The 26,787-nt window shown below is 41.5% G+C and overlaps 1 protein-coding gene across 1 annotated transcript in view; it reads left to right on the forward strand.

Annotated features, from left to right (window-relative positions):
- LOC127585555 (protein phosphatase 1 regulatory subunit 12C-like) overlaps nucleotides 1–26,787 on the forward strand; it is a 61,386-nt gene that overhangs the window by 25,633 nt on the left and 8,966 nt on the right. The window contains exons 8-19 of the mRNA XM_052043114.1: nucleotides 875–1,044; nucleotides 1,391–1,488; nucleotides 3,840–4,019; nucleotides 7,326–7,423; nucleotides 9,882–9,998; nucleotides 13,560–13,650; nucleotides 14,144–14,287; nucleotides 16,399–16,516; nucleotides 17,803–17,936; nucleotides 20,892–20,938; nucleotides 22,655–22,766; nucleotides 24,684–24,788. Of these exons, the coding sequence (XP_051899074.1) occupies nucleotides 875–1,044; nucleotides 1,391–1,488; nucleotides 3,840–4,019; nucleotides 7,326–7,423; nucleotides 9,882–9,998; nucleotides 13,560–13,650; nucleotides 14,144–14,287; nucleotides 16,399–16,516; nucleotides 17,803–17,936; nucleotides 20,892–20,938; nucleotides 22,655–22,766; nucleotides 24,684–24,788 (1,414 nt within the window). The remainder of the gene's footprint in view (nucleotides 1–874; nucleotides 1,045–1,390; nucleotides 1,489–3,839; nucleotides 4,020–7,325; nucleotides 7,424–9,881; nucleotides 9,999–13,559; nucleotides 13,651–14,143; nucleotides 14,288–16,398; nucleotides 16,517–17,802; nucleotides 17,937–20,891; nucleotides 20,939–22,654; nucleotides 22,767–24,683; nucleotides 24,789–26,787) is intronic.

A 26,787-nucleotide genomic window follows, 5' to 3' on the forward strand; every position in this document is an offset into this window, starting at 1 on the left:
GCTATTTAACTAAAGCTAGCCCTGTCTGGTATACTCAGCAATGATCTACAGTATTTTTGTTGATTATTGTAATGGTGCTAACATATTATCAATTGCATTCATGTTAATTATCTGTATTAGCATGGGAATAATCCTGGCAGGTATGGTAAGATGAGAACCCTTGGCGGGGTTTAAACCAGAATTGTGTAGGTTGAATTGTGTAGTTAGCAAAAAATGGATCTCAGCTTATTAGCTCCAGTATCAGAGCTACTGTATGTGTTTCCCTGGTGCCTTTCACATCTCTCTCAGAATACCCCGTGTTGTATAGCCAGTGAAGCACTTTTGAAGTGTAGTCACTGTTGTAATGTAGGAGACAAACTTGTACAGAGCAAGCTTGTGCAAACATTAGTGTACTAATGATCATGTAATCTGTTTTGGAAATGTCAGTTGAGGGACAAATATTGGCCAAGGTGCTGAACTCACCAGCTGTTGTTCAGAATAGTACTGGGAGTCCTTTGCACCCACCTGAGTGAGGAGAGGAACTCCCCTCATCTGAAAGACAGTGGCTGTAACGGTGCATCTGTCCCACTGTACTGCATTAGTATATGGTCAGGACTTGTATGTATAAATGGGATCTGAACCTAGGACTTCTTGATTTAGAGGTAAGAGTACTACTGCCTGACACACATACCTAGCCCTAGTAAAATTACAAACTTATTGATTGCATTTCCTATGTGTGTTCAGCAAAGTACTGATGTCAAATTACACATTTTTATGGATGTGATCCATTCTTTTCGATTGGTAGGGTTCCATCATGGATTCATAATATCACCAGAGGGTTTTGTGTTTTTATTTTGCTTTGATCCTTCTCCTAATTTCACCTTTGTTTCATCAGGAGTTCTGTGTGCCGGATGAGCAGTAGGGAGAAGATTTCAGTGCAGGATCTGTCAAAGGAACGCAAAACCTTGGAGACGTTGCCTTTGGATGAAAACAAGAAAGAGGAATCCAGCAGCTCGAGTTCAGAGACTGAAGAAGCCTCTGAGTCTGACTCGGAGTGTGAAACTGGTAAACTAGGATATGTTTAAATTAATAATAAAATATCATGAGTTTTTTTAAATAAAGATCAAGGTTAGAAACATGGTTACCATTTTATGAAAAATCAAAGCACTAATATACTGGATATAACTGGAAGCATGCCAGATTCTGTGTGTGGGCATTGGTGTGCACGTGTCTTGCATTTGCTTTATCTCTTTGTTCTACAGTCTGATCTAAATGACAGTTGGAGATTGAGGATGCTAACTAGAATAGTATTTTATGTGAAGCAAGACTTTATCTAGTCATCTGTTTTCTTATTCTTGAAGTATTCTGTCAATTCTTTTTTGTTGTCAATCCTGTTTCTTTTCATTCTAAGCAAAAAAGAAGAAACCTGTCCTCGATGCCAATAATGTAAATGGCACTGAAGCTTTGCCACTCATTCCTCCTGTTACACTAGCACCAGCAACCCTAAAGGTAAGAATATTCAGCTGTGTGGCTTCAGCACAACACTGAATTGTAGTTTGTGGGCAGTTGCTCTTGAAAGCTCCACAGAAAGATTTAGAGATCCCTGTGGCAAGAACTTCCCCGTTGCCTAAACTGTCAGTTCAGTTCGATGTGATCCCTGTCATCGGCAGCAGTGATGTTGATCTGAAAAGAATTTGAGCAGGCAACACACCAGGAAAAAAGCACAATTTTTAATTATCATCAATGACATAAAAAAATTAAAAATTTGAGCACACACTTAAAGATAGTCTGAAATATAAAGGATCTTTGCAAGTTAAAAGTTTGCTTTGTAATATTTGTGTGGGGAAATTGCAATACACATTTGTGAAATTAGTTGCTGAGGGATGGTAGGAGGGTTTAGAGCCAAATAGTTTTCTCAGTTGTATTTATGACTTTGGAACCCCATTTAAAGCACACTTGGACCTCATAACTGCCATGTTTTCAGGGCCAGGCAGAATCTGTGGAAGTAAAGGGAAAGCCGATGTTTTGGGTTGAGACCTTGTATCAGTCCTGGTGCTGGGTCTCAACCTGAAACGTCGACCATCCTCTTACCACCACAGATACTGCCGGATCTGCTGAGCTCCTCCAGCAGTTGTTATTTTGCTCCAGATTCCAGCATCTGCAGTCTCTTGTGTCTCTAGGTTTTCAAAATGTTGCGATTAGCCCACGTACAGTATAGAGAATTCGAGTTGGTTTAATATCCTTGAGATGGTAGTTGAAATATAATAACAAATGAGTCATTATCTGGCTTTTCCCATTGCTACAGAATATCCTGTATTTTGATGGATTACAAAAAGCTGTCTGGGTCAGGTTGCAATAAATGGTCACAGCTGGGAGTTTACTATTTGTGTACGCCCGCATGTCGGTCTCTGTTTTTGTCTGTCAGTCTCATTATTAATAAAGGCATGTCTCAACACACACAACTGTCTAAAAGATTTGTATGCAGGCAGGAAAGTGAATTTGAAGAAGGCGGATGTAAGGAACAGGAAATGTTGCAGGAAGTACCAGTGTTTATTGGCAGCTCTGATCTCCAAACAAAACCCTATTAGCATTTGCATCATATGCAGTTGGGAAAGCATAACCAGTCAGTGGCTATCAGAACAAGTATTAGTGTTTCTGCGGTTCCAGGTGGTGGGTGCAGACTGCCTCCTAAGTTGCATAGAACTAACTTAAATGAGAAATGTTTTGCAAAGTAACACTGCCTTGCTGTGCTGGTTATTTTTAGTTCTGTAATTTACATTTTGCAACCATGCTTGATCGGAACATGGTTTCAGTCACAGGACATTTGCTAAGTTTTCAGTTCTGACCTTTGTTTTCAATTGTATTTGGCTGTTGGCATAGAGTAGTTCCATTCAACTTGATTTTCATTGAGTATTGCTTAGGAAAGTACTTGACTGCAGCTATCTGAACACAATTTATTGCCTCACTACTTCATAAGATTTGAGCACAACTTTGTGTGTCTTACTGCTGCTGGATATTGTTGCTTCTAAGAAGGGGCAAGTCTTTCTAAGCCTTTGTTTAATGTTAGTTTAGTAATCCACCGTAGGCAGCTGCAGCATTTAAATTCAGTTAATTAATTAAACAATTCTCAAACTAGAAAGCTGATATCAATAATGATGACCTTGAAACTGTCAGATTGCGATAAACGTGTGGTCACAAATATCTACAGAGAACTAATCTCTCATCCTTGTCTGGTCTGGGTTCTGTATGACCTCTGACCCCCACCAATGTGGTTGCCTAGCAAAGTACTCAGTTCAAAACCAATGAGGGTATGAAAAGTAAATGCTGGCCTGCAGCCTCTTAGATGAGGCAGTAAATTAAAGCCTTATCTGTCCTTTCAAATGGATGTAAAAGATCCAACAGTGCTGTTGGCTGAGCTGGTGTGAGGTGAAGATCATCTGACTTCAGACTGATGCAGACTCGTTCCTGCAGCACCCTCATATCCACAAATCTGTCAAAACCCAGCCTTGAGCAGCCATAATCTGTGATAAAGAATTTCAAAGATTCACAATACTCCAGTATGAAATTCCTCCTCCTTGGGTGGTCTTTAAATGGCTGACACCTAATCTATGTCCCTTTTCCTCTGGCTGGGAACTCTAAGGAAGTGGACCTCGGTACAAGTGACAATAATAAACCAATACCAATACCTCACCGTATAGCTAGCGCACGTGCAATCATGTGGTGTTCATTGTATTTGTAGACTCCCTTATTATTGTTTATGGATTCCCCATAATCTAAGCTCCCAGCAGACCTTGGGAAAGCTATCAAAGTTGTAATTGAACTATGTGCTCTACAAGTGTTCTCTCCTTCATCCTCTGTAGTATACTGAACCGTCAGCAAAGCCAACTGTCAAGCAAGAAGCCCCTTCTGCTTGGCACACAGAACTTCGGAAAACGAGTAGTTATGTCGCATTACAAGATGCACAAATCATCTCTGAGAAGACTCCATTGACCAGTATCAAGCGCTCTGCCTCCACTCCGCGGCTAGGTTTAGATAAGAAGGTTAGTTGTTTGTGCATTTGTTCTCATATGTGGGGACCCCCCCCTTGGAGTAGGGCGCATGAAGTGCTCTCGTTTTACAAAAAGAGTCTTGGTGTGACCAGAGCTTTTTAAGCCAGCAAGAGAATTTATTGATCGTTAAACAGGTAATTGAACCGATCTCTATTCCAACAGTAATGAATGTTAACGTTATCTGAAATATCAAAAGAAGTTGCTTCACCTGTCCCAACCCTCGATGGATTCTCTTTGTGACTGTATAGATATGTAGAGCCATCTAATTGACCTGGTAACTCTAATTGTCTTGAACTGATTGACTTGATATAATACAGCCAAGGTTTAGCTCTGCATTTCTTTAAAAGTATTCTAGAATGTAGAGAATTAAAAATGAATATTTCTCATCACTGTTGGGAAGTTGTATCCGGTATTCTTGGGACTTTAGTGGCATAGAGCATGCAGATTTAACAGACAGATATTACTATCTCAACATGTTTATTTAAACAGTAGTATAATATGTTTTCCAGTGAGTTTAAAGGAGTGCACACCTCCCCATGTTCCTGACCCCAGGTGTTGTTGACACTGACCCCAGTTCACTCTCCAGACTAATGAGCGAGTCTGATGCTGAACCATCATGATTCCTGAGCTATCAGATGTCACTGAACCAGTGAATGATTGGGGAAACAGCCTATCTCGGATACTTGCTATTGGATAGAATGGCTTGACTCTTTGAGAAACTAGAGTATTTTGATCCGTTTGGGACTGCAGGATGTTCAGGCAGCATACCTGGCCAGAACAACTCTAGCAGCTCTGCCTCTAACGAGCAGTGACCTTCTTACAAATGCACTATAAGGCGGGTGTTGAGGCTGGGATGTGTGTACCACCATTAGCACAAATAACTAGCATAATTCACGTGGATACCCCTCTCCATTAGACATCCCATCTGAAAGATGGCACGTTTGACATTGCACTGCTCCCAAAGAACATCAGCTGAGCTGTGCTGCTGTGAGCCTTGAAGCAATGAACATCTGATCCATTGACAGTGCAACTTTGGGGATGTGACCTTGGCAGGCTGTGGCAGCTGGGGTGATGTATATGTGTCAGTGATGTTCTGGTCAACAGCAGGAACATTCTGGCTTTGGAGTTGAGGAGAGATTTGGCCCACCAAGTCCATGCTGGCCATCAAACACCTATAATCCCTTTTTTGTTTGTATTCGACCCATCAACCCAGATTCCACCACTCACCAACACGCTAGAGGCAATTTAGTAGCCACTTAACCTACCAACTTGCACATCTTTGGGATGTTGGAGGAAACCCACACGTGACAGTGAGAACATGCAAACTCCACACAACACCTGAGGTCAGGATTGAACCCAGGTCTCTGTCACAGTGAGACAGTGGCTCTACCAGCTGTGCCCCTGTGCCGAATGCTCTGTGGAAATTGTCATGGACTTGAAAAAATTTGGGATAGTTTGTGTAGTATTCCTCTTGTGCATGATTGAGTCTGTATTGATCTTAAATGATGTGGAGCGGTAAAAAAAATTAGAAAGACTAAAGGCAGATCACATGCAATGTAGTTTAGAGAGTAAAGGAAAATAGGGACATACCACATTTTATGAGACAATCGAAGAAAACAGTTGTGGCTCAGGATCAGTGTGTGGTGTTGTGAATGTTGGAAACTAGGTATGTGAAAACCTGCTTGGAATGGCAAGATTCCCAGTGCATGGGGGAGTTGTTTTACGTGAAAGGGAACCACCCACTAAATAGTCAATGGCTTTCTTTCTCCATAGTGTTGGTTTTGTAATCTGATTGTGGGCTTGTTTTAGCTGTTGGTTATGTCGGTAAATCCGATAGAAAGGGAGGAAGTGGGTGGGGGACTGGGCTACAGGCCATCAGTAAATCATCAAGAAAGAGGAAACACAGGCTGTTGACGGCTTCATATAAATAAAATGAAGCTCAGTCTTCAGGTTATTTCACATTCTGTAGGTGTGGTTTTGGTACTTGAGACAAAGAATAAATGTGTAACATGGTTGTGTCAGAGTTTTGTTTGGTAGCTGAACAAGTATGCAAAACCTCCTCGGAGATGTTTATGGCACAGCTTTCCAGCTGCTAAAACATCCAACAAGGAGTTTGGGGGAAATGTACTAAGATGATGTTGAGAATGTGCAACTCTCTGCTGATGGAAAGAGGTGACTAGCATTAATGTAATTAGTGGGGGTATTAGATGAGCACGTAATTGAGAAAAGAATCTGTTGAACTGAGAAGAATGTCTTGAGGAGCAAACATCAAATGGTCCAGACTCCTTGTTTTAATGCTGTAAAATTACATCATCTTCTATGGAAGCTGGTGCTGCAAATCCCAGGAGCAACTGAGAGTGGTGGGAGGGAGTAGGGCATGGGGAACAAAACCCACTCTCAGGTCAGATTGTGCCCCAGCAGGACAGTACAGTAGAAAGACTACTTTGTTTTTTTTAATCTACCCCTGACTATTAGGCTGTTCAATTGACAGCATCATAAAATGTTTAGATTTTCCTTCTATCTTCACAAGCATTTCTAAATGCAAAGTATCATTGGTCCACTAAAAGATCTTTCTGGACAATATAAACTATTCCTTGATCTTCCCTATTCGTAGTCGACCTCCCATTTTCCATCCAGCGTTCTGATGTTAAATGCCTCAGCCTTATTTCCAGATTCCTCTGTGTTCTTACCCATCTGTCTCTGTAAAATCCTCTGGTTCTGCAACCCACCTAGATCCTTCTCCCAGTCCAATGTCGGCATCTTGTGCATTGCTGACTTTAATCATGCTGCCATTGGCAGCAGTACTTTCACTGTCCTTGGCTCTAAACTCTGGAATTACTTTTAGAAGTTTCTCCATTTCTCGACTTTCTTTTTAAGATGTTTCTTAAAGTCAAATCTGACCAAGTGTTTATTAATTTGCCTTTGCAACTTCTGTAGCTCTTGATTTTTATAGTGTCCAACTTTTGATGTGTGTCCTCATGCAATTCTCGACACCCCAGCAATTACTTGCACCTTATTCTGTGATTGACAAATAAACACTGGAATGGATTTTTCAATCTTGAACTGTCGTTTTAAACCCACTGCTCCCTTACTCCCTTTGTAAGGAAGTTACGTGAATAGCTTATCCAGGTTATTGCAGCTCTAGATTATTGGAAATAGATCTTTGGGCAGTTGTACACATTTCTGTCAGAGGAAACTATTGTGAAAATGAGAGGCCTTCTTCCTTTTTTGTTGTTTTATCATCTGTTACAAAGTGTGCATTTTAAATGATCTGGCGTGTTTAATTCAACTTCTCAGGGCAAAGATGTGCCGGAAACCAGGCTGGCTAGAGTGCCTCCAACTCCAATCGGAAGGTCATTCAGTGTGCCAGAGACTTGTGCTGAACACACAGTAAGGTGAGTAGGGAGCTGAACCAAATCAATTCGTCTTCTGTGATGTAACATTCCAGGTAGCTATTCAAGAATAAGTTCTTGGGCACAACCTGGTGAATGTTTTAATTTGGAGTCCATCAGGTGGCCGGATTTCATGGTTTTAAAGTTCTTTGTTGTTTAGTCCTTTTGATACTTAAGCAGGCTCTCTGGCCAATCAAGTCTGTGCTATTCCTTATCCTCCACACGAGCTTCCTTGCACTCCATTTCACTCCCATCCTATCAGCCTGTTCTTCTAATCCATTCTTGTGTTGATCCTGTTTTCCCTTAACTGCAGCTTTAAATTCATTCATTCATTTTGTTAAAGTATTAAAGCTCGTTATCTGCCGGTGTTTATTCTGCACACTATCTTCCCCCTGCCCCTTCTCGTCTCATCCCGTTAGCATATCCTTCTGTTCCTTCCTCTGCTTATCCAGCTTCCCCTTCACTGCATCTCTGCTTCCAATCCTCATTCACACCACTGTAGGTAAAGAGATTTTTTTTTCCCTAAATTTTGTGGGTTTATTAGTAAATTTCAGTAAAATGTTTGAAGATTGGTCAAAATTTTAGTCATTTTCTGTTGTAAAATGTGAACTAAGAAACATGTAGGTACAGATCTGTACTGTAGCATTTGATCTGAAAATGAACTGATGCTAAGCCTTGATACTATGCACAGATTTAGTTTTAAAATGAAAAGTATCTCAAACTTGTGAATGAGTGTACCTAAATACATTGTTTTTAAAAACCCCATCAGTGACCCTTTGCACATTGGTGATTTTGCTTAATTCTACCCCATATAGAGAACTTCAGGCCTACTGATTTGTACAACTTCTGCAACATATTTATCAGCTAGAGGGCCTCCTGTTAAATTCAATTTGTCTGAGTTTACCATTAGTAATAATTGAGCTTTGGACTGTAGGCTGTATCATTACGACCACACCATGTGGGCAGCAGAGGCTACAAATGCACTAGTTCATAAAACTAAAAGATGCAAAGTTGGAGATGTTTATATTTAAATCAAAAAGTGAGAAAAAGAAAATGTCAGGAAATCTTATTTACTCCACAACTCCGTTTCCATTTCCATCTCCTCTAGCACTCGTTCCCTTTTCACACTGTCCCGTGCAGATACAGGAGCTGTCACACCTGTCCTTCCACTTCTTCCTTTCCCACCATCCAGGAATCCAAAAACCCCTTCCAAGTGAAGCAGCTATTCACTTGTTCTGCATTCCATGCTGACAGTGTAGTCATCGCTACATTGCCGAAACCAAATTAAGATTAGAAATCACTTTTGCAGAGTACCTCCGTTCTGTCTCCAAGAGTGATCCTGAGTTTCCAGTTGTCCGTAACTTTAATTCTCCATCCCAGTCACTCTGGCCCTTCTGTCTTTGGCTCCTTACACTATTCCAATGAAACCCAACGAAAGTTCAATGAACACCAGCTAGGCATGTTACAGCCCCAGGACAACATTGAGTTCAACAATTTCACATAATGAACCTTCCCAGTTGGAGTCGGAGCTACCAGCTCTCACGAAAGGTTATTAACCTGGAAAAAAAACATTTATCCAGCATTCTCTTTACTTCACATCTTACAAAACAGTTCCTGATCTGAGAGATTCAGTGTTGTTTTTCTCCTTCCTCTGTTCTCATTTGTCTCCCATTAACGGTTCCTCCAGACTTGTCAGCTGTGATCAACAAGCTTTCTCAATTGGCATTACAACCACTAGTGTCATTCAGCCTTTCTTGGTCTCCACCCTATCACACGCACTGAGTTGTCCAGCGTGGGAAAGGGCTCTTCAGCCCATACTTGTCCGTGCTGACCAAGATTTATATTAAAGCTAATCCCATTTCCCAGCACTTGGTCTATATCCCTCTAAACTCTTATCCATAATACCTGTCTGCATACTAAAATTTATCTAATGTACCAGCCTCACCCATTTCCTCTGGCAGCTGGTTCCATACATCTACCATCCGCTGTGTTTATAAAGAAAAGAAAGTTGCCCCTCAGATTTTTATTAAACCTTTTGCCTTTAACCTTGAAACTATAGTTTTCGATTTCCCCAACCATGGGGAACAAAAGACCGCTCACCCTGTCTCTGCCCCTCATGATTTTATACACCTCTATGAGATCACCCCTCAGTCTCCAATGCTCCAAGGAGTAAAAGCCAACTTCTCCCTAATACTCAGTCCCTCAAGTCCTGGCAACATCCTTATAAATGTTTTTTGCACTCTAATCACACCCCTTTGTGTTTTCTCCATGCTTTCCCCATTCTCTGCAACGTAAAACATTCATGATTTCTAACTTTTCCAAGTCCAGATGAAAGATCGTTAACTGGAAACGTTACCTCTGTCTCTCTCCACAGATGCTGTCTGACTATTTCCAGCAGTTTTTGTTGTTGTTTGTGTATAATTAGTACATTTTTCTAAAATACTTCATTGTTTACTCTCAGCTCTACGTACCAGCAAGGTAAAGAACCAAGCTCCCAGATCCAGAAGGACTTGTCAATCACCCAACAAGGGGAAACCACTGTTCCAACAAGCAATATAGACTTTAAAGAGAGGCGCAGGTAAGAATAATCAGAACACCAGCTGTCCAGTACACATGGACACAAAATGTAAAACAGTGTGCCAGAAACACCCGATCAGGTAGCATGCATAGAGAGTGAGGGGATTGAGATCGATGGCCTTTCTTTCGAACTGAGATGTCAGAGGTTTACAGCTTTGCACCAAGCACCAATTGGAGATTTAGCAGGGTGGTTGGTGGATGGGGAGAGAACAAAATAGTAAGTTGTACTACAGAGGATGGAAGCAGTGCTAAACAACAAGATGTATCAAGGTGCAAGAGAAGTTCAAGTGATAAAGAGTAAAGTACAGAAAGAAACTATCCAGAGGAAGTGTAAAATGACTATAGAATGTTCAAGAGGAAACAGAAGCAGTGGTTAACTCCTGAAGTTGTTATGAGAACATGAAAGTTCGGAGCATCCAATCCTTTAAACCTGTTCTGCCATTCATCAAGATCATGGCTGATCTTCTACCTCAATGGCATTTGATTGTCTCAGTACCCAGAAATAGAGTAATTTTCTGTTTTGACTGAATTCTGTAACTGACTCTCCACAGTTCTCTGGGGTAGAGAAAGCCCATGAGTCACCATCCTCTAAATGAAGGAATTTTTTCTTATCTTAGTCTAGAATAGCCTACCGCTTGTGCTCATGCTGTGACCTTTGGTTCTAAAATCCTCAGCCTGGGGAAACATCCTCTTTATATCCACTAAGCTGAGCCCTGTGTAAATGTTGCAAGTTTCAATAAGATCATCCAACTCCAGAGGATACAGGACTAGTCCACTCAATCTCTCCTTGTACAACAAACTGGCGATACCCTTGCAACCACTCTGGTGAATCTTCATTGCGCTCCCTTTGCAGCAAATATTTTTGTTAAGCTGGAGGGTCCAAAACTGTACAAATACTGTGAGTGAATTTCACCCAGACCATGTGCAATTTCACTTGTACGTGATCTTGAGAATGGGTGGCATATGAGAAAGTTGGTGTTGTTTCTCAAGTGTATTGAACTTAAGTAGTGAGAAGTGAGGACAAATCTGACTGGAATGGAGAGTTAGTGGGAAGGAAGTGGAAGTTCAAGGTCGTGTGTACATGAATATATTTCTGTAGTAGCGCACGTATAAAATGGTGTTGTAATGGCAAGTGTGTGCTTTCCTTTTGTTCTAATGCTGGTATGTTGAAGCTATTGCCCTTGGGTCAAAAATGTATGTTTTATGTGATCATGGGGTCAAAATGTGGTACAAATTATCTGTCAGAAAATGTGGGACTACAGTATCTGTTTTGTATCTGTGTAGCTGAGAAGTACTGAACTCAAGTTTTTTTTTAAAAGAGTATCCTAAAGTGAACAGTTTTTAGCATTTTTATCGTGAAAGGTTTGTCTATGTAAATTGGTTTATTATTGCCATGTACCGAGGTACAGTGAAAAACTTGTTTTGCGGACCATCGTACAGATCAATTCATTACACAGTGCATTAAGATAGTACAAGGTAAAACAATACAGAATGCAGGATAAAGTGTTACAGTTACAGAGAGAGTGCAGTGCAGGTAGACAATAAGGTGCAAGGTCATGACGAGGTAGATTGTAAGATCTTCATATCATACCGTTCAGTACAAGGATGATTAAAGTGTCATCAATGGGTAGAGAAAGTTATCAACACATCTCATGAAATGGTACCCTTGTTATTTAGAAGATTAACACAAGGGATAGCTATGCTATCCTAGGGAACAGTTATTCAAAGATCTGGTTCGAATACTGAATATGATGTTCCATAGAGAAACAAAATGGGAGCAAGAGTAGGCCATTCGGCCCTTCAAGTCTGTTCCACCATTCAGTGTGATCATGGCTGACCATCTATCTCGAGAAGATGTATCGACCTTGAAGAGGGTTCAGCATCAGTTATGATATAAATATATGGAACCCAGGCATCATTTTCAGCATTTGCACAAGACTGGTTTCACTGGAATTTAGGTTAAGGACTGGTTTGATTTCAAGATATTAAAGGGAACTGAAATAGTGGATGGGAGTAAAAATATTTCTGCTGATTAGGGAGTCTAAAGTTAGGTGCAAGTTCCAGAAAAAATGTGGTCCTTTTAAGACATTTAAGAATTCTACGCATGGTGGAAGAAGTTTGGAATACTCCAGCAAGCTGTGCTTATTTAACCGTACAGGGCAGGCAGCATCTGTAAAGAAAAAGAGTTAACGTTTGGGTCAATGCCTTTTCAGGAGAATTATTATTTTACTTCAGATTTGAATCTGTTGTTAATTTTAAATCTGAGATTGAAATTTTTATTAACCAAGACTATTGAAAGATGGGATAATTGCATTAAGTTCCACTTTAGTGGTGATTTAATTGAATAACAGAACAGGGGTAATGGGACTACTTGTTTCATTATCAATACCTGTAATGTCGTTTAACTATTGATGATCTACTTGCTCGAAGTATTTATGCAAATAATCTTTCCATAAGAGGCTTATCATTCTGTTGATCTACACCCAAGCAAAGAGCTTGCTTTTACTTGAACATAAAGGGAACCAGTGAAAATAAAGCTGCCTGTGTTTTGGGGATTATGAGCTGCTTGATGATTGGTCAGAAACCCCGGATTGGGAAGGTTGCTGGGGTGACACTGTCTGACTTGCCACAGCGACCAAGAAGAGAATGGTATCAGCCAGGGGATGGCATTTGTGCATCACCAGCAATCAAAATACCATTACAACATCCTTGCTCCTGGATTTCTCTTTTATATTCATTCAAGGGATGTGAGCTTCACAGACTGAGCCAGCATTTAATTGCCCATCACTAGTTGCCCTTGAGAAGGTGGTGGTGAGCTGCCTTCCTGAACCTCTGCACTCCTTGAGGTGTGGGTACACCCACAATGCTGTTAAAGAGAGATCCAGGATTTTGACCCAGCGACGGTAAAGGAACGGCGATATATTTCCAAGTCAGGATGGTGTGTGGCGTGGGGGGGGATCTTCCAGGGGGTGGTGTTCCCCATGCTTTTGCTGCCCTTGTCCTTCTAGTTGGTAGAGGTCATGGGTTTGGAAGGTGCTGTCTAAAGAGTTTTGTTGAGCTGCTGTAGTGCATCCTGTAGATGATACGAACTGCTGCTAGTGTGCTTCACTGATAGAGTGAGTGAATGGTTGTGGATGGCATGTCCATCAAGCCGGCTGCTATGTCCTGTATGCTGTCGAGTTCTTGAGTGTTGTTGAAGCTGCACTCATCCAGAATAGACTGAATCAAATTTTTACAATACACTTGACAAGATAAAATGATTCCATTAAAGCTTATAGTTGTTAATTCAGATGCATCAGCAGCTAGGTCAGTATAATGAAGTGATTTTTAAAGGTTGCGGAATTAGTCTTGTTGCTAGCCTCCTGATGAAGGTTATCTCCGGTGAAGGTGATTTTATAAATCATTGCCTATGTTGCCATTGCAGGATGGGCGGTGTGCCTAGTTGTGTACACTGTCCCCTCTCATACCTGCATTCATTCCCTGTGCCCCCAAATTGTGAAACTGGTACATCTTGAGGAAATCAAAAGACAATTTATGAAATCCCCTGTCTCCTGTTTTGCAGATTGTACCTTACCCCAGTGCGTGATGATGAATCAGAATCCCAAAGAAAGGCACGGTCACGGCACGCTCGACAGTCCAGGCGATCGACGCAGGTCAGTGTCAACTTGTTTTGATTGTTAAATTGGGTTGTTTTAATTGTGACTTCATTGACTCAAATATCACCATATATCTTGATAGTTAAAAATACATAGCTGCTGTACACGGCTACTCCATTTGAGTCACCATCTTCATCCCAATATTGCCTCATGTTTAAATGTAGAAATAATTAACTGACTTTTTTTAAAGAAAAGGCTGAAAATATGAAACACATGCTTCAAATGTACAGCATTTGACCAAATGGTATCTTGAGTGGGACGCTGTCCAGAACTAAACTTCGGTCCAGTTTGAGAAAATGGATCATACTGCAATTGCATCTTCACTGTTTGTCCTCGGGAGTGCAAAGCACTGCTGACAGATCTTTCCAGTAAGATACAAACCCTGCTTCCCCACTCCCTACTGGTTGTATTTTGCATAGATCAAATTTAAGATGAATATATTTCAGGAAAGAAGCGTTTATTCTTAATCTCTGTATCCCTTTGCTTGTAGGGTGTTACTCTCACTGATCTAAAGGAGGCGGAGAAGACACTCGGTATTTCTACTGAGAAGAAAACCCAAGACCAGCTGGAAAGGAGGGAAGAAGTGAAAGAGAACGATGGCAAGAAAGAAAGGAGTTCAGTGACTGAGGACAAGGTATGCAGGCAGAGAAACAAGTGGAGGGAATATCAAAATTACTGAGGCCTCAGACCAACTCATTGCCAGGATATTACACCTAAGTACTCCTACAGATAAGAACTTGAGCCAAAAAAATTTTACAGCGGAATGTTTTTGTGTATTATTTGACTAAATTGTATTTTAATCTAAAAGTCAATTGAATGCTTTGCTGTCCCCTACCAATCTCTATCCAACTCCCCATGTCCTGCTATATACTGGCAATCTTTCCTCTTCTCTCTGTCCTGATGCAGGGTCTTAATCTAAAATGTCAGCTTACACATTTTGCCTTCACAGATGCTGCTTCTCCCACTGAATTCTTCCAGTGTTTCTTGTTCACAATTATAGGCTTTGCTCACCTACAAGTTTGAGCTGTAGGTGTCACAAAAGTCTCCCTAAGAATAGTGTCCTTCACAGGATGTATGTTGAGAATCCTATCATTTACTTCAGAAGTTGACTCCAGGTAGAGTGTATTTGCTCAATTCCCAAGTGTAGTGAAGTCCAGTAATCTGACAGTTGAAGTTTTATTAATCTCATTCCCCAGTTCACATCTCCTTGTTCTTCACACAGTTGCTCCATCTGTTCTAGGTGCTGCTACTTTTTTTGGTATTCATCTACGTTGAAGTTCTTGCTATCTTTGCCTCCAAATAATCCACAGTATTTAGAAAATGTAAAATGAAGGTTGTGTCATTTTATTTCTACCCTTTCCTCTGATCTGGAGACAGAAATTTGCATATTTCTGGCCAGATGCAAATCTGCCTTATCCACACTTGTGTGGTCCATTTAGATTGCCTCCTGCAGAGATTAGCAGGACACTAACCATAAGAGGAGAGGTTGGTAGGCAGCAAGAACATGCTGCATATTCTGAACTATATGTGAAGAATGCTATTGTGAATTATGTGGTCTATTTATGAATTCCTCTCTGCATAGTTCAGTTGCAGATTAATAGTATCGTGACTATTATTAGTTGTACCTGGAGCCCATTTTGGCTAAAATTGGGCAGGGAATCATTTTATAAGGAGAGACCTCAATAATGGTCTGTGCCAAGTTGATGGGTTTACTCCCATTATCATAGTTTAATTGGCTGTTTATAGTGATAATTGAATCAAAGAACAATTTCAGCAAAATGTTTTTTGAGCATCACCCTGAAATTTGCCGGTCTAAAATAGCTGTTATAGAGATATTTTGTCTCTTCTGAATATATTTTTTAAAAAAAAACTAATGGGTGAGCTTTGCAACCTCTTCCAGCTTTACAAACACTTTTTAATTTGTTCCCCTTGTTTTTAATTGGTCTGCTGTTTACAGATATGATTTAAGATGCCATGGCCTTAGTACTGGGTTACTCTCATTTTTTAAAACATAAGTAATGTTTCTGGGCATCTTTGGCTATCTGCTTTGATAGTTTCTTCTGTAGTTCTGTGTCAGTTTGTTTAGATTGCTTTGGGATAATTCATTGAGTTTGAGGTGTCAGATAAATGCAACATTGAGAGGTTCAGATGGTTAAAAGAGTTGATGGGATGAAATAGTGCCTCTGATGTAGGGAGTCCAAAGCAAGTGGCATAAGTTTAAAACTGAAGGCCGATTGCAGGATGCATTATTTAAAACCAAGGCTAATGGGAAACAGTTACAATCAAACAAAAACCTGATGAAAAAGTAGTCAGGTGAAAACCTACAGATCAAGATTGATATTCTTGTGCTGGTGTCAAAATATATAAAACAAAAGTGGATGTTTGAGGTTAAGGTGGGAATCAGCCATCAACTTGTAGAACAGGCTCGGGGTTGAATGGTCAACTATCCCTCCTATGTTTGTACATTTGGTAGTTGCAGGAGGTGTGGCTATCTGATCAGAAGCACAGCTCAGGCCAATGTGAAAATGACTGGTGTATTATATAGAAAAATGTTACCATAATTTCTGACATGCATCAAAATATTTTTAAAGTTTTATTGTTTAGTATTAATGGATTCTTGGACTGCTGATTGCTCATGCTCTGACAATTCTGATTCCCTCATGTTATCCCTAAAGAATAACTTTTATTTTTGCTATACTCTCAAACCAAACCAACTGAACTGTGGTTTCTCTGCTACCCCCACAGGATGTGGGTAGTCGACTGAGACCCTTTGCCACGGATACGGTTAACTCTGCCTCATCACTTGCTCCTGTGCACTCCAGATATTATGTTCCTGCAGCTTCACTTCAGGTCTCCAATAAAGGTAAACTGAAATTATGTTAAGTTTTTTTTAAGAAAAGAAATGTTCTCTTCCCAACTCGTATGAAATACTCCACATAGGAGACTGGTTCAAAAGGTTAGGGGCTGTGGGATCCAGGGCAAGTTGGCAAACTGGATCCAAAATTGGTTTGGCAATAGGAGAGACAGGGTGTTGGTAGAGAGTTGTTATTGCAGTTGGATGCCTGTGTCCCACAGGGATCGGTGTTGGGACCCTGTTGGTAATATACCTGAATAACTTGGGTGTGGATGTGGAAGGCATGGTCATTAAATTCACGGGTGGTACGGAGATTAGCGGAGTTGGTTGATAATGTAGAAGTAGTCTTAGGCTGAAGAGAGAGATGTTGATGATTTGGTGAAATGGGCTGAAAAATGCCAGGTGAGGTTTAATCTAGACAAATGTAAGATGATGCATTTTGGGACCACTCATGAAGCTAGGACATGCACCATGAATGGTAGCGTGTTAGGGCATATTGAGGAACAGAGGGACCTCCGAGATCCTCCACAGTGACAACTAAGGTAGATGACACAGGAAGGTATAAAGGATACTGGCCTTCATTAGTCAGGCCATTGAATACAGTAGGGAGGTTATGCTCCAATTTTAAAACCTGGGTCACACTTCAGCTGGAGTACTGCGTGCAGTTCTAGTCACCAAGGTACAGGAAGGATGTGACCGTGCCGGAGAGGGTGCACAGGAGATTCACCGGGACATTGCCTGGGATGGAGTGTTTCAGTTGTGAGGAGAGGCTGGGTCTGTTCTCCCTGGAGTGCAGGATCTGAAGAGGAACGTGATGATATAAAACTGAGGGCTTGTAGATCGGGTCGACTGCAGGAAACTTATTCCCATACCAAAGGTTGATAAGACTAAAGTACCGTGAGTTAGGCTGAGGGGTAAGAGATGTGGAGCGAACCTTTTTCATCCAGAGAGTGGCAAATACCTGGAATACACTCCATGAGAGAGTGGTGGAAGCAGAGATGCTGACAGCAGTTAAAGGCCTAGATGAGCACGTGAATCGTCCAGGCATAGGCTATTGACCAAGTGCTGATTAATACGGATGGGTCCCCAGTGGTCGGCATGGATCTGGTGGGCCAAATGTCCTGTTTCCCTGCTGTATGACTCTGATTTTTATTTTACCAATTTCTTTTGCTCTTCGTACACCATTTTATTTTGGAGCAACAGCACAACAATTTTGTAAATAACTAGTTTCTCTTCTTTAAGCTTTTATTTTGAGGGGGGTTAGACCATGCAGACAATTCCTTTTTAACTTCCAGATGCAGAATTGGAAAGTGGCAAAAAGGAAGAAGGGGATGGCGACAATAGCAGTCGGAATCGGATATCTGTGCGAGATCGACGGAAAGCCAGGAAAGAACGCCGGTTTACTGGCAAACCAGATTCCACAGAAGAGGTGAGCAGGGTTTGTCTGTACTATGGGGCAGTAAGTGTAAATGGCTAATCTGAGAGAAGGCTGAATTAAGGAGCATTCTTAGCTGGGCAGTGCTAGCTTGGGAAGCCCAGGGTTTGCTTGTGTACAGCAGTTGGAAGCTACTTCCAAAACTTTTGCCTTCTAACTTATCTGTAATTGTCTGTGGATTTTCAACTTGCAGCACTCTTCAGGGGGAGAAACCAGCAGATTCCCAGTGATTCCCAGTGTTAGTAGGTCTACACATGAGCTGTTTGAAAATGTAGAAGTTCAGCACTTGTTTTTCTTGCCTGTATGTTTTATTCATTTGACCCAGCAGGTCCATCCTTTTAAGTTGACCTATCTCTAAATCGTAACTCCACTGTTCTCACCTTCAAAGCTAAAGGTTCTCGGATGGATTAATGTCCTTGCACTAGAGGGACACTGGCATCCTGTGGCTTTTTCCTTCATGCAAATGGCATTGATGGCAGAAGTTAAGATCAAATGTATGTGAGAAGATTTAGTGTATCTTCAAATGTTGTCCATGTTGATATCCTCATCTGTGTTGGGTCATGGGAGTTAAAGCAAAGGCAGTGCTTAAACAGGAGAGTATGGCAACTGGAGAGTGTGTTTATGAAGTTGCCTCCTTATTAACAGCTGATTGTACTTCAACTACACGTTATTTCACTGTGACACCCATTATGGTGTTCCCATGCATGACAAAGTCCACATGCCAACATATATAAATTGGGAGCAAGAGGAGACCATTCGGCCCCTCAGTCCTACTCCATTTGATAGAGACTGATCTGATTGTAACCTCAGCTCTGCATTAGTGTTTATCCACAGTAACCTTGTTTTCCTCTGCCTATCAAGTACCTATCACCTCTGCCTTAAAAGTATTCAGCTTGTTTCCATTGTCCTTGGAGGAAGAGTTCCAAAGACTTGCACCTCATCAGTTTTATATGGGCAACTTTTGTTTTTTAAGCAGTTACAGCTAATTCTAGTTTCTTCCACGAGTCTCCTCTCAATCTTCCAAACTCCAGCAGATAACAAGCCTAGTCTGTTCAGCCTTTCCTGATAAGATAACCTGTCCAAACCAAGGTATTAGTCCAGTAAAACTTCTCTGAATTGTTTCCAATGCATTGGCATTCTTCCTTAAAGGTGACCAATAGTGTGCTCAGTACTCCAGGTGTGGTCTCGCCCAGTATATACAATATACTTACCCATATAACCAAAGCATTAACTCCCTACTTGTGTGTTCATTTCCCCTAGCAATAACCAGTGACATTCTGTCAGCTTACCTGATTACTTTCTGCACTTGTGCGCTAGCCTTCTGCAAATCATGCACTGGAACAACCTGGTCTCTCATTTTGCTTCGTTATAAATCAAAACAAAATGGAAAGTTTCACATTGCCCACATTGTACTCCACTTCGCCAGATTTTGGTCTACTCACTTAACCTATCTATATCCTGCTTGTACCCTCTTCCCAACTTGCTTTCCTACCTATATTTGTGTCATCAACAAATGTAGCAAGCATACATGCCCTAAGTGCCTTCGTCCAAGTCATTGTCGATCTTCAGCTGCAGGAATTTGCTCAGCATCACTTCTGGTGATTGTAACCTTCCCCAGTTCCTCCCAATTTAAACCTATTTTGGCCCAGATGACCTCTTTCCTAGGTATAGAGACAGTGGCAAGTTCAGGTATTGAAATACAAGGAAGTGCTCTGTCCTGCAGATGTTTTACTGTCTCTGAAATGTGCTTTTCATCTAATAGCAAGATTAGTTTTGGTCACCTGTTGTATCACCTGCGGGTGTTCAATTAAAGAATCACTTCACCACCAAAAAAAGTTGTCACTCAACTTTTCCCACAAACCTCTCTAGTTATTAAAACGTTTCTGTTGTAATGGTTCTTTATCTCTCTGCTGTGCCTGCAGTTTAGGGAGTTTTTGTTTTTGCCACTCTGTGCATGAATGTTGCGAGATTTTCACAAAATTGTGATTGTGTCACTTCAAGGCAGAACTATTTTCCTGGGCCAGATTCTTGAAATGTCATTATCCAACATGTCCAAACCAATAGAAGCTGTGATATCTGAGCAAATATTTTGCTACTTGAGATAATTGCACCACTTGCCCTGACTTGTACTCAGTGAGCTGATGGAAAAGCTGCCTTACCATTGGGGCTGAAGTTGGAACTGGGGAAGTTTCGTTTGATGTACAAGACTCTGGTATTTTGTACGTTGGGCTGGGAATGGTTGCCGGGCTGGGCAGCAGTGTGTTTTCTGTGGTGGAAAGAGGTAACTCCTTTCCTTAATACTATAGAATTTGCACTGATACTTTTTCTTGAGAGCCAAACTCAGTTTGCTTGTGTTGTGACTACCTCAGTTATTTGCAAGTGACATTTGATTCTTTAACAAAAACAATGGATTGAATTACAGGGTTTAACAAATCCCTGCTTGTTGAGATTATTTCCTACCAGCAAGTACTTCGGTGCATCACAACTGTATTACATTCTCACCTCTATCTCTATAAATTTCATATAATGTTTTGTGTAGGAACTGGATGAATGACAGAGTTTGTATCATTTGCTATTAAGACTTCTCATTCCTTTAGTATTTATCTTCCGTACATTTAGTTTTCACTGCTTGACATGATGTGTAGCTTGAAATTTTTATCTTGAATGCTGACTTTCCAACTGCATCACTACTTAAGAACTGGGGTATAGTTCGGGCCCAATAATCACATGGGCATTTCCTGCTGTTGTCCATGTCTGCCACCTTCTGAGAGTGTCCCTTATCTGGCCTTTTCTGTATAAGTCAATATCTTTTTTAAAAAATGAGCAAAGAAGGCTTTGCCTGTGCTAAGTGTGCCCAATATTATCATCACTCATTGTGTAGAGGTGCAAGATGACAGACCGCTGTGTTTGTCTATTCAATACGATGTTTTCTGTGTTGCTGTGTTTCAGGAAGACAGCACAGAACAGATGAACAGTGTGGATACTTCAGCACACAGGCAAGACGATTTAACTCATTGATGAACAGATTTAAATGATCTCACAGCCTAATAAAATGAAAAGTTGTATTTATACAGTACCTCCTGTGGATATTCTAAAGTGCTTCACCACAAGTGAAACAATTTGCCCCAAATAGATGCTTAAATGTGATGTAAGCATTACAGTTCCCCTGATTTCCAGCTTGCTGTCATGTGTGTTCACCCTCTGGTCCTCCAGCACCAGACTGCTGCTTGTTCTGTCCTCCATTGTGCCTTCACTCAGTGGGTATTTCTGGGTACTGTCCTTTACCAATGATGTCAAGGCATTGGAGAAGGTGCAGAAGAGAATTGCTGAAATGAGCACAGTTTAGGGGCAAAATCACAGTCTCACATTACTACACCTTGGAAGTCATTGCCTGAGAGAGATTTAAGAGTTTCTGACAGAGAAGTGGATACATGCGAACAGGAGAATATTTCACGACAATGATGAAGGGGCAGTGGAGTGGTTCTGAAGAACCACAGATTGTCCTTCTGTGCATTTATTAGCCCATTATTTCCACTCTGTAATCTGCTGGATCCCACTTGCAATAATAACTTGGCTTTGGTTGAACAGTTTCTTTTCATAAAGTATCTGCAGAAACCTATCCAAGAGTGGGGACCTGTTCTTCATGATTAAATAAACCTGATGGGGAAACCAAACAAAAAGAGAAGGCATGTACCAGTATGCCAAACAGTCTTTACCTGCAAATCCTCATCTATTGCCCACAGGCTCTAAAATGGCTAAACCTTGTCTGGCATGCATTGCAGTTCTGACATTGTTTCTTCAGATTGTTGTGAATGGCAGGACAGCTAGGGCTTGCCATTCTTGGATTTCTGTTGGTCATGTGTACTGAGGGATAGGATGTTGGGATACAGGTACAGTCGAATGGGGAGCAGGTTTGAGGGGCTGAATGGCCTGCTTCTGTTCCTATGATTATGCACAGTTGAGAAAATCTGACAGTGGTTCAGTGAGTTTAAGCTTTGAGCAGCAGAGATATGCAGATGGTCATTGCTGAGGTGCCTGCTCCCAGCTGGGGTGGTGAGAGGTAAGAGAGCATATTCACCATCTGGAAAGGGGCGAATCCGACAAGGTTCTAACGTCTCTCATTGTCTTGTTGCTGGAAATGTAATGTAGATATCATGTGAGGACATCTATAGTGACTTCCCTGCAGCTAACCAAACTGCCAAGAGTCACGGTCTGCACATTAGTTATAACCATCTTGATATGTATTTGAAAGCACCTGATGCCTTCAAATTTGTGTCCCAGTTGGAAAGGCGAGCTGGGCAATAACCTGACAAAAGTTCCAAAGTGTGGTCTGAGCTAGCTGGGCAGTCACACAAACCACTGCATTTCCATTCTGTTACTGAGGTTACTGGTGGCTGCTCAAAACTCAGCCTCAGCAGCTTTACTGTGGAGGAGAGAACATTCCACGATAGCTGATGGCAAGCCCAGAGTCGCATTGAAAGCTGTAATGCACCTAAATCAACCTGCACACCCTTTCCCAACCATTGCTGAAGTTCTAGCCTAGAACGAAAGGCCACGGATCTTGGCTCAGTTCTGTGTTTATCTGGATTTTTCTGAAATTCTAAGTCTTAGTCTTGGATGTACCTGTAAACCCACTATAAATAGTAGTTTTCACCCTCGTTTCTCGTGATTGTCATTGGAAACTAACACGATTTTCTCCTGATTGGTGACAGGTGTAGCTCGGTTTCAACTGATCAGATGAGTGATTGGATTCCGAGCAGAACTGGAACCCCCACCCACCACAGTCCAGGGGTAATGGCAGACAATAATGGTGACTTCAGGAAGGTAATAATGCGGGAAGGGCTTGGATCTCTGTCTGTGTGTGAGTATGTTAGACTGAGCAATTCAGTCCAAGTGAACAATAATTGTACAGTTGCCAAAAGTGATTAGCACTGTTAATCATCACAACCTGAAGGGAGAGCTTTAGGATGAACTAATCAAAATTTCAATTTTTAGAATGCAAATAAGAGGAGAAGGTTGAAGCAATGCCTGACATTGATGCTCTTTGCAAGCCTGTGGAACATTCACGTTGAATGAGAATTGTGCTAAAGTAATGAAGGCCGGACCAGGCTGTGGCTCCTGGATGGCCTCTGACATGTGAACTTTCTAAAGTTGAGAGCAAAGCAACATTAGAAAAATTTGTTCTTCGTTTTAAAGGTTGCTGCAATTATGAGCCCAGCAATATCCTCAGTGGGTGAAATAAAGTTCTGTTCACCCTGACGAACCAGTTTTCAGACATACAGTATAGCGTGCAGCTGTTGCTATGTCCCTGCTGTGGAGGATGGATTTCTGGCTGGTGATCTGAGTTTGCCAGATTTTGACTATTTTTCCTCAACTAGCAGCTCCATTTCATTTCCAAACTACAGTAAAACTCCAATAATCCAGTATCCCATGGTTCAGGAATCCTGATGGTTTGGCATTTGGCTCACTGAGTCGAGATCACGCACTCCCTATGAGCGCAGTGTCGCCAATGTGTAATTTTTTTTAAAAAATTGAAATATCCAATAGCCCAGAAACTCTGCCAGTCCCTACCACCACAGCCACTGGGGTTCTGTATTATCAGAGTTCTACTGTAACTGATTTTTGATTTTTAAACCCCCATTTGATAACTTTCAGAAAAGGAGAAAGAGCAGAGGGTGGCAATTGGATAGCTTTTGTCAAACAGCAGTGGGTGAAATCTACACTGTTTGATTTTTAACCCGTGTGTGGCTGGTTTTAAACAGCGTCAGAAGGTTAGCAGAGATGAGTTGATGGAGTTCAGTCACACCATCTCTGTAACATAAACCATGATTGAGATCCTTCTTTATGAATGCTCCATCACTGGACACCAATGAGCAGCTGAACCCCCTTTGCAGTGATTTGTACCAAATCAACAACAGTAAAACTCCAATAATCTGGCATCCTCAGGAATTTCGTGCTGGACTGGTCAATTTTCTGGACTATTGGATGTTATTTCTCTTAATTACCCCAGCACACTGTGAATTCACTTTGTTTTTAGATATTGTGCAATATGATAACATATTTTTTAGTGAACCAGGTAAGTTTAAAGGGAGCATGGGAAGCAGGAGTGCAGTAACCTTGACCCAGTGAGCCAGAAGCTGAACATTTGGGATTTCTGTATGGAACAGTCAGCACCACTAATCAATAGTGACCATGACCAAGAAGGTTCAAACTAAGTGAAGTACTTAATTTTAAAAAAAATGCAGTCAACCTAACATCAACCCAGTAAATGATTATGGTAATGTTTCTTGGTTTAATTGTTGCTTCTTGGTTTAACTCTGGATGTACTCTGTCCCCTGGGTCAGAAGACAAAAGGTTCAAGCCCTCAATCCAGTACAGCCTCGCTAGTCCTCCAGCACAGTAATGAGAGAGACTGATCTCACTTAAGACGTCAGTGAGGTGGATGTTAGAGATCTCATGGCCGTGTTTCAAGGACAGGAATGCTCATTCCTTTTGTAATTGTTGATGTCAAACAAAACTGGTTGCTGTTATTGGGCATTTCTGACTTGCAGAGGCTATTTCAATTGCCAATGCATTAGCTCGTTAAGTCGACTATGTTTTGTAAGGAGCTTTGAGATATTCCATTGATATAATGTTGTGATAATATGCTGTATTAATGCAAGGACTTGCATTTCTCTGCCTGCTAAACAGCCACAACAAAGCTGCACACCCACATATGTTCTGTTCTGTTGCCCCATTCAGATGTATGAGATGGTCTTGTCAGAGAATGTGAGACTTAAGGAGCAGTTACGAGATGCACAGTATTACCTCTCGCAAGCGAATCACGAGTTGGAGAGGGTAATAAAGGTAAGAAACAGTCTGCCCCTACCTGTTGTATTGTCTGCCCCCAATGGGCCGTTGTTATTGCCATAGCCCCTGTATTTGGTGCGCACATTGTTAATTCCCTGCTCTTCTGTTGTTTGACCATAAACAGATCTTAAAACATTATAACAACTATAATGGCCAACAAAACAGATCACATCACCGGTGACTGGTGCTCACTTTGGATCTGCCTCAGTCCTTCCCACAGGAGGCTGCCATTCGGCCCATTGTGCCAGCTTTCACCAGCGCAACTCTTTCATTCCACCCCGGCCCTTTTCAACCTTGTAACTGTTTCCTATTGCAGGCCACAATGGAACTGATTTCCCCCACATCCACAGGCAGTGCATTCCAGACTCCAACCACACGTAGCTTATAAATTCCCTTCCCCCTTATACCTGTGGCCTCGAGTTCACAACTTCTCGACTGATGTGAAGAGCCTGCCACAGTCTGCTCTGTCTGAACCCCTTGTCACATATATTTCCATCAGGTCTCCCCTCAGCCACTCTAAAGAAAACGCTCTCAGCCCCTCTAATCTATTGTTGTAAATGTAGTCCCTCATCCCTGGAATCATTGACATAAATCTTTTCTGGACTCTCTAATGCCTTCACATCCTTGTAGTAGGCAACCAGAATTGAATGCAATACTCCAGCTGAGACCAGACTAGTATTTTTCTAAAGGTTTAGCATGACTTCCCTTCTTTTATTCTATATTCGTGTTTTGATAAAGCTCAGAATTGTGTGTGTCCTATTGACAGAGATGTGGACACAACTCAGCACATCACAGAAACCAGCCTCTCCTCCATGGACTCTGTCTACACTTCTCACCGCCTCAGTAAAGCAGCCAATGTAACCAAAGACCCCACCCACCCTGGACATCCTCTCTTCTCCCCCCTCCCATCAGGCAGATGATACACAAGCCTGAAAGCACGTACCTCCAGGCTCAAGGACAGCTTCTATCCTGCTGTTACAAGACTATTGAGCAGTCCCTAGTACAATAAGGTGGACTCTTGACCTCACAATCTACCTCGTTATGACCCTGCACCTTATTGTCTGTCTGCACTGCACTTTCTCTGTAACTGTAACACTTTATTCTGCATTCTGTTATTGTTTTCCCGTGTACTACCTCAATGCACTGATGTGATCAAATTATCTGTATGGATGGCTTGCAAAACAGTTTTTCACTGTATCCCGGTACATGTAATAATGATAAACCAACTTAATTTAGTTTAACTGCTTTCTCAACCTGTCTTGCCCTTTCACTGACTTGTGTAGCCATAATCCCAGGACCTTCTGCCCGTGAAGTCTTTTTAGAACAATATCTTTTTATGTTGCCTCTCCTCATTCCATATAATAAAATACATCACCCCGCATTTCTCCACATTAACCTATGGTCTGCAACATGTTTGCCCAATTATACCAGCCTGTTTACATCCTGTTGCAATTTACCACCCTGCCCTTGCAGTTGACAGTACTGCCAAGTTTTGTATCATCCCATTTTGGAGGCAGTAACTAGCCCAGTTATCTGACTACTTCATTCTTCCTAGTCAGTGGCTGGGATGTTTAATTGTCATGTGCACAATATTCAAGCAGGTCCTGCAGCTGGAGTTTACCCTCACTATAAGGTTAACATTAGTTTTGTTTACTGTCTCAGTGTATTCTGTTAGCTGTCTAGGCACTTGGCTTCTCACCAGGTTCCGAGGCCCCACTGCAGGGTTAGTGTTAATGGTTGGGTTGGCTGCAGCACTGAGAGTGCTGTATTGATGGACCTGCTACCCTTCACGAGATGTCAATCCACAGTCCAAAGTGTTCACATAGTTTCATGTAGCTGTTGAAGATCCTGTGGCACCTTTGGAAGAAGAACAAAGTGTTTCTCTGATACCCAACCTCCCTCAACTAACTCCTCTGTGAGGAGACCTTGCTGCTTGTGGAACCTTGTGCAAAACAATCTGTGCCTCTGCCTCCATTCTAATGGTGACTTGTGAAGT

The sequence above is a fragment of the Pristis pectinata genome, chromosome 33 (assembly GCF_009764475.1).
Source record: "Pristis pectinata isolate sPriPec2 chromosome 33, sPriPec2.1.pri, whole genome shotgun sequence".
Lineage (NCBI taxonomy): Eukaryota > Metazoa > Chordata > Chondrichthyes > Rhinopristiformes > Pristidae > Pristis > Pristis pectinata.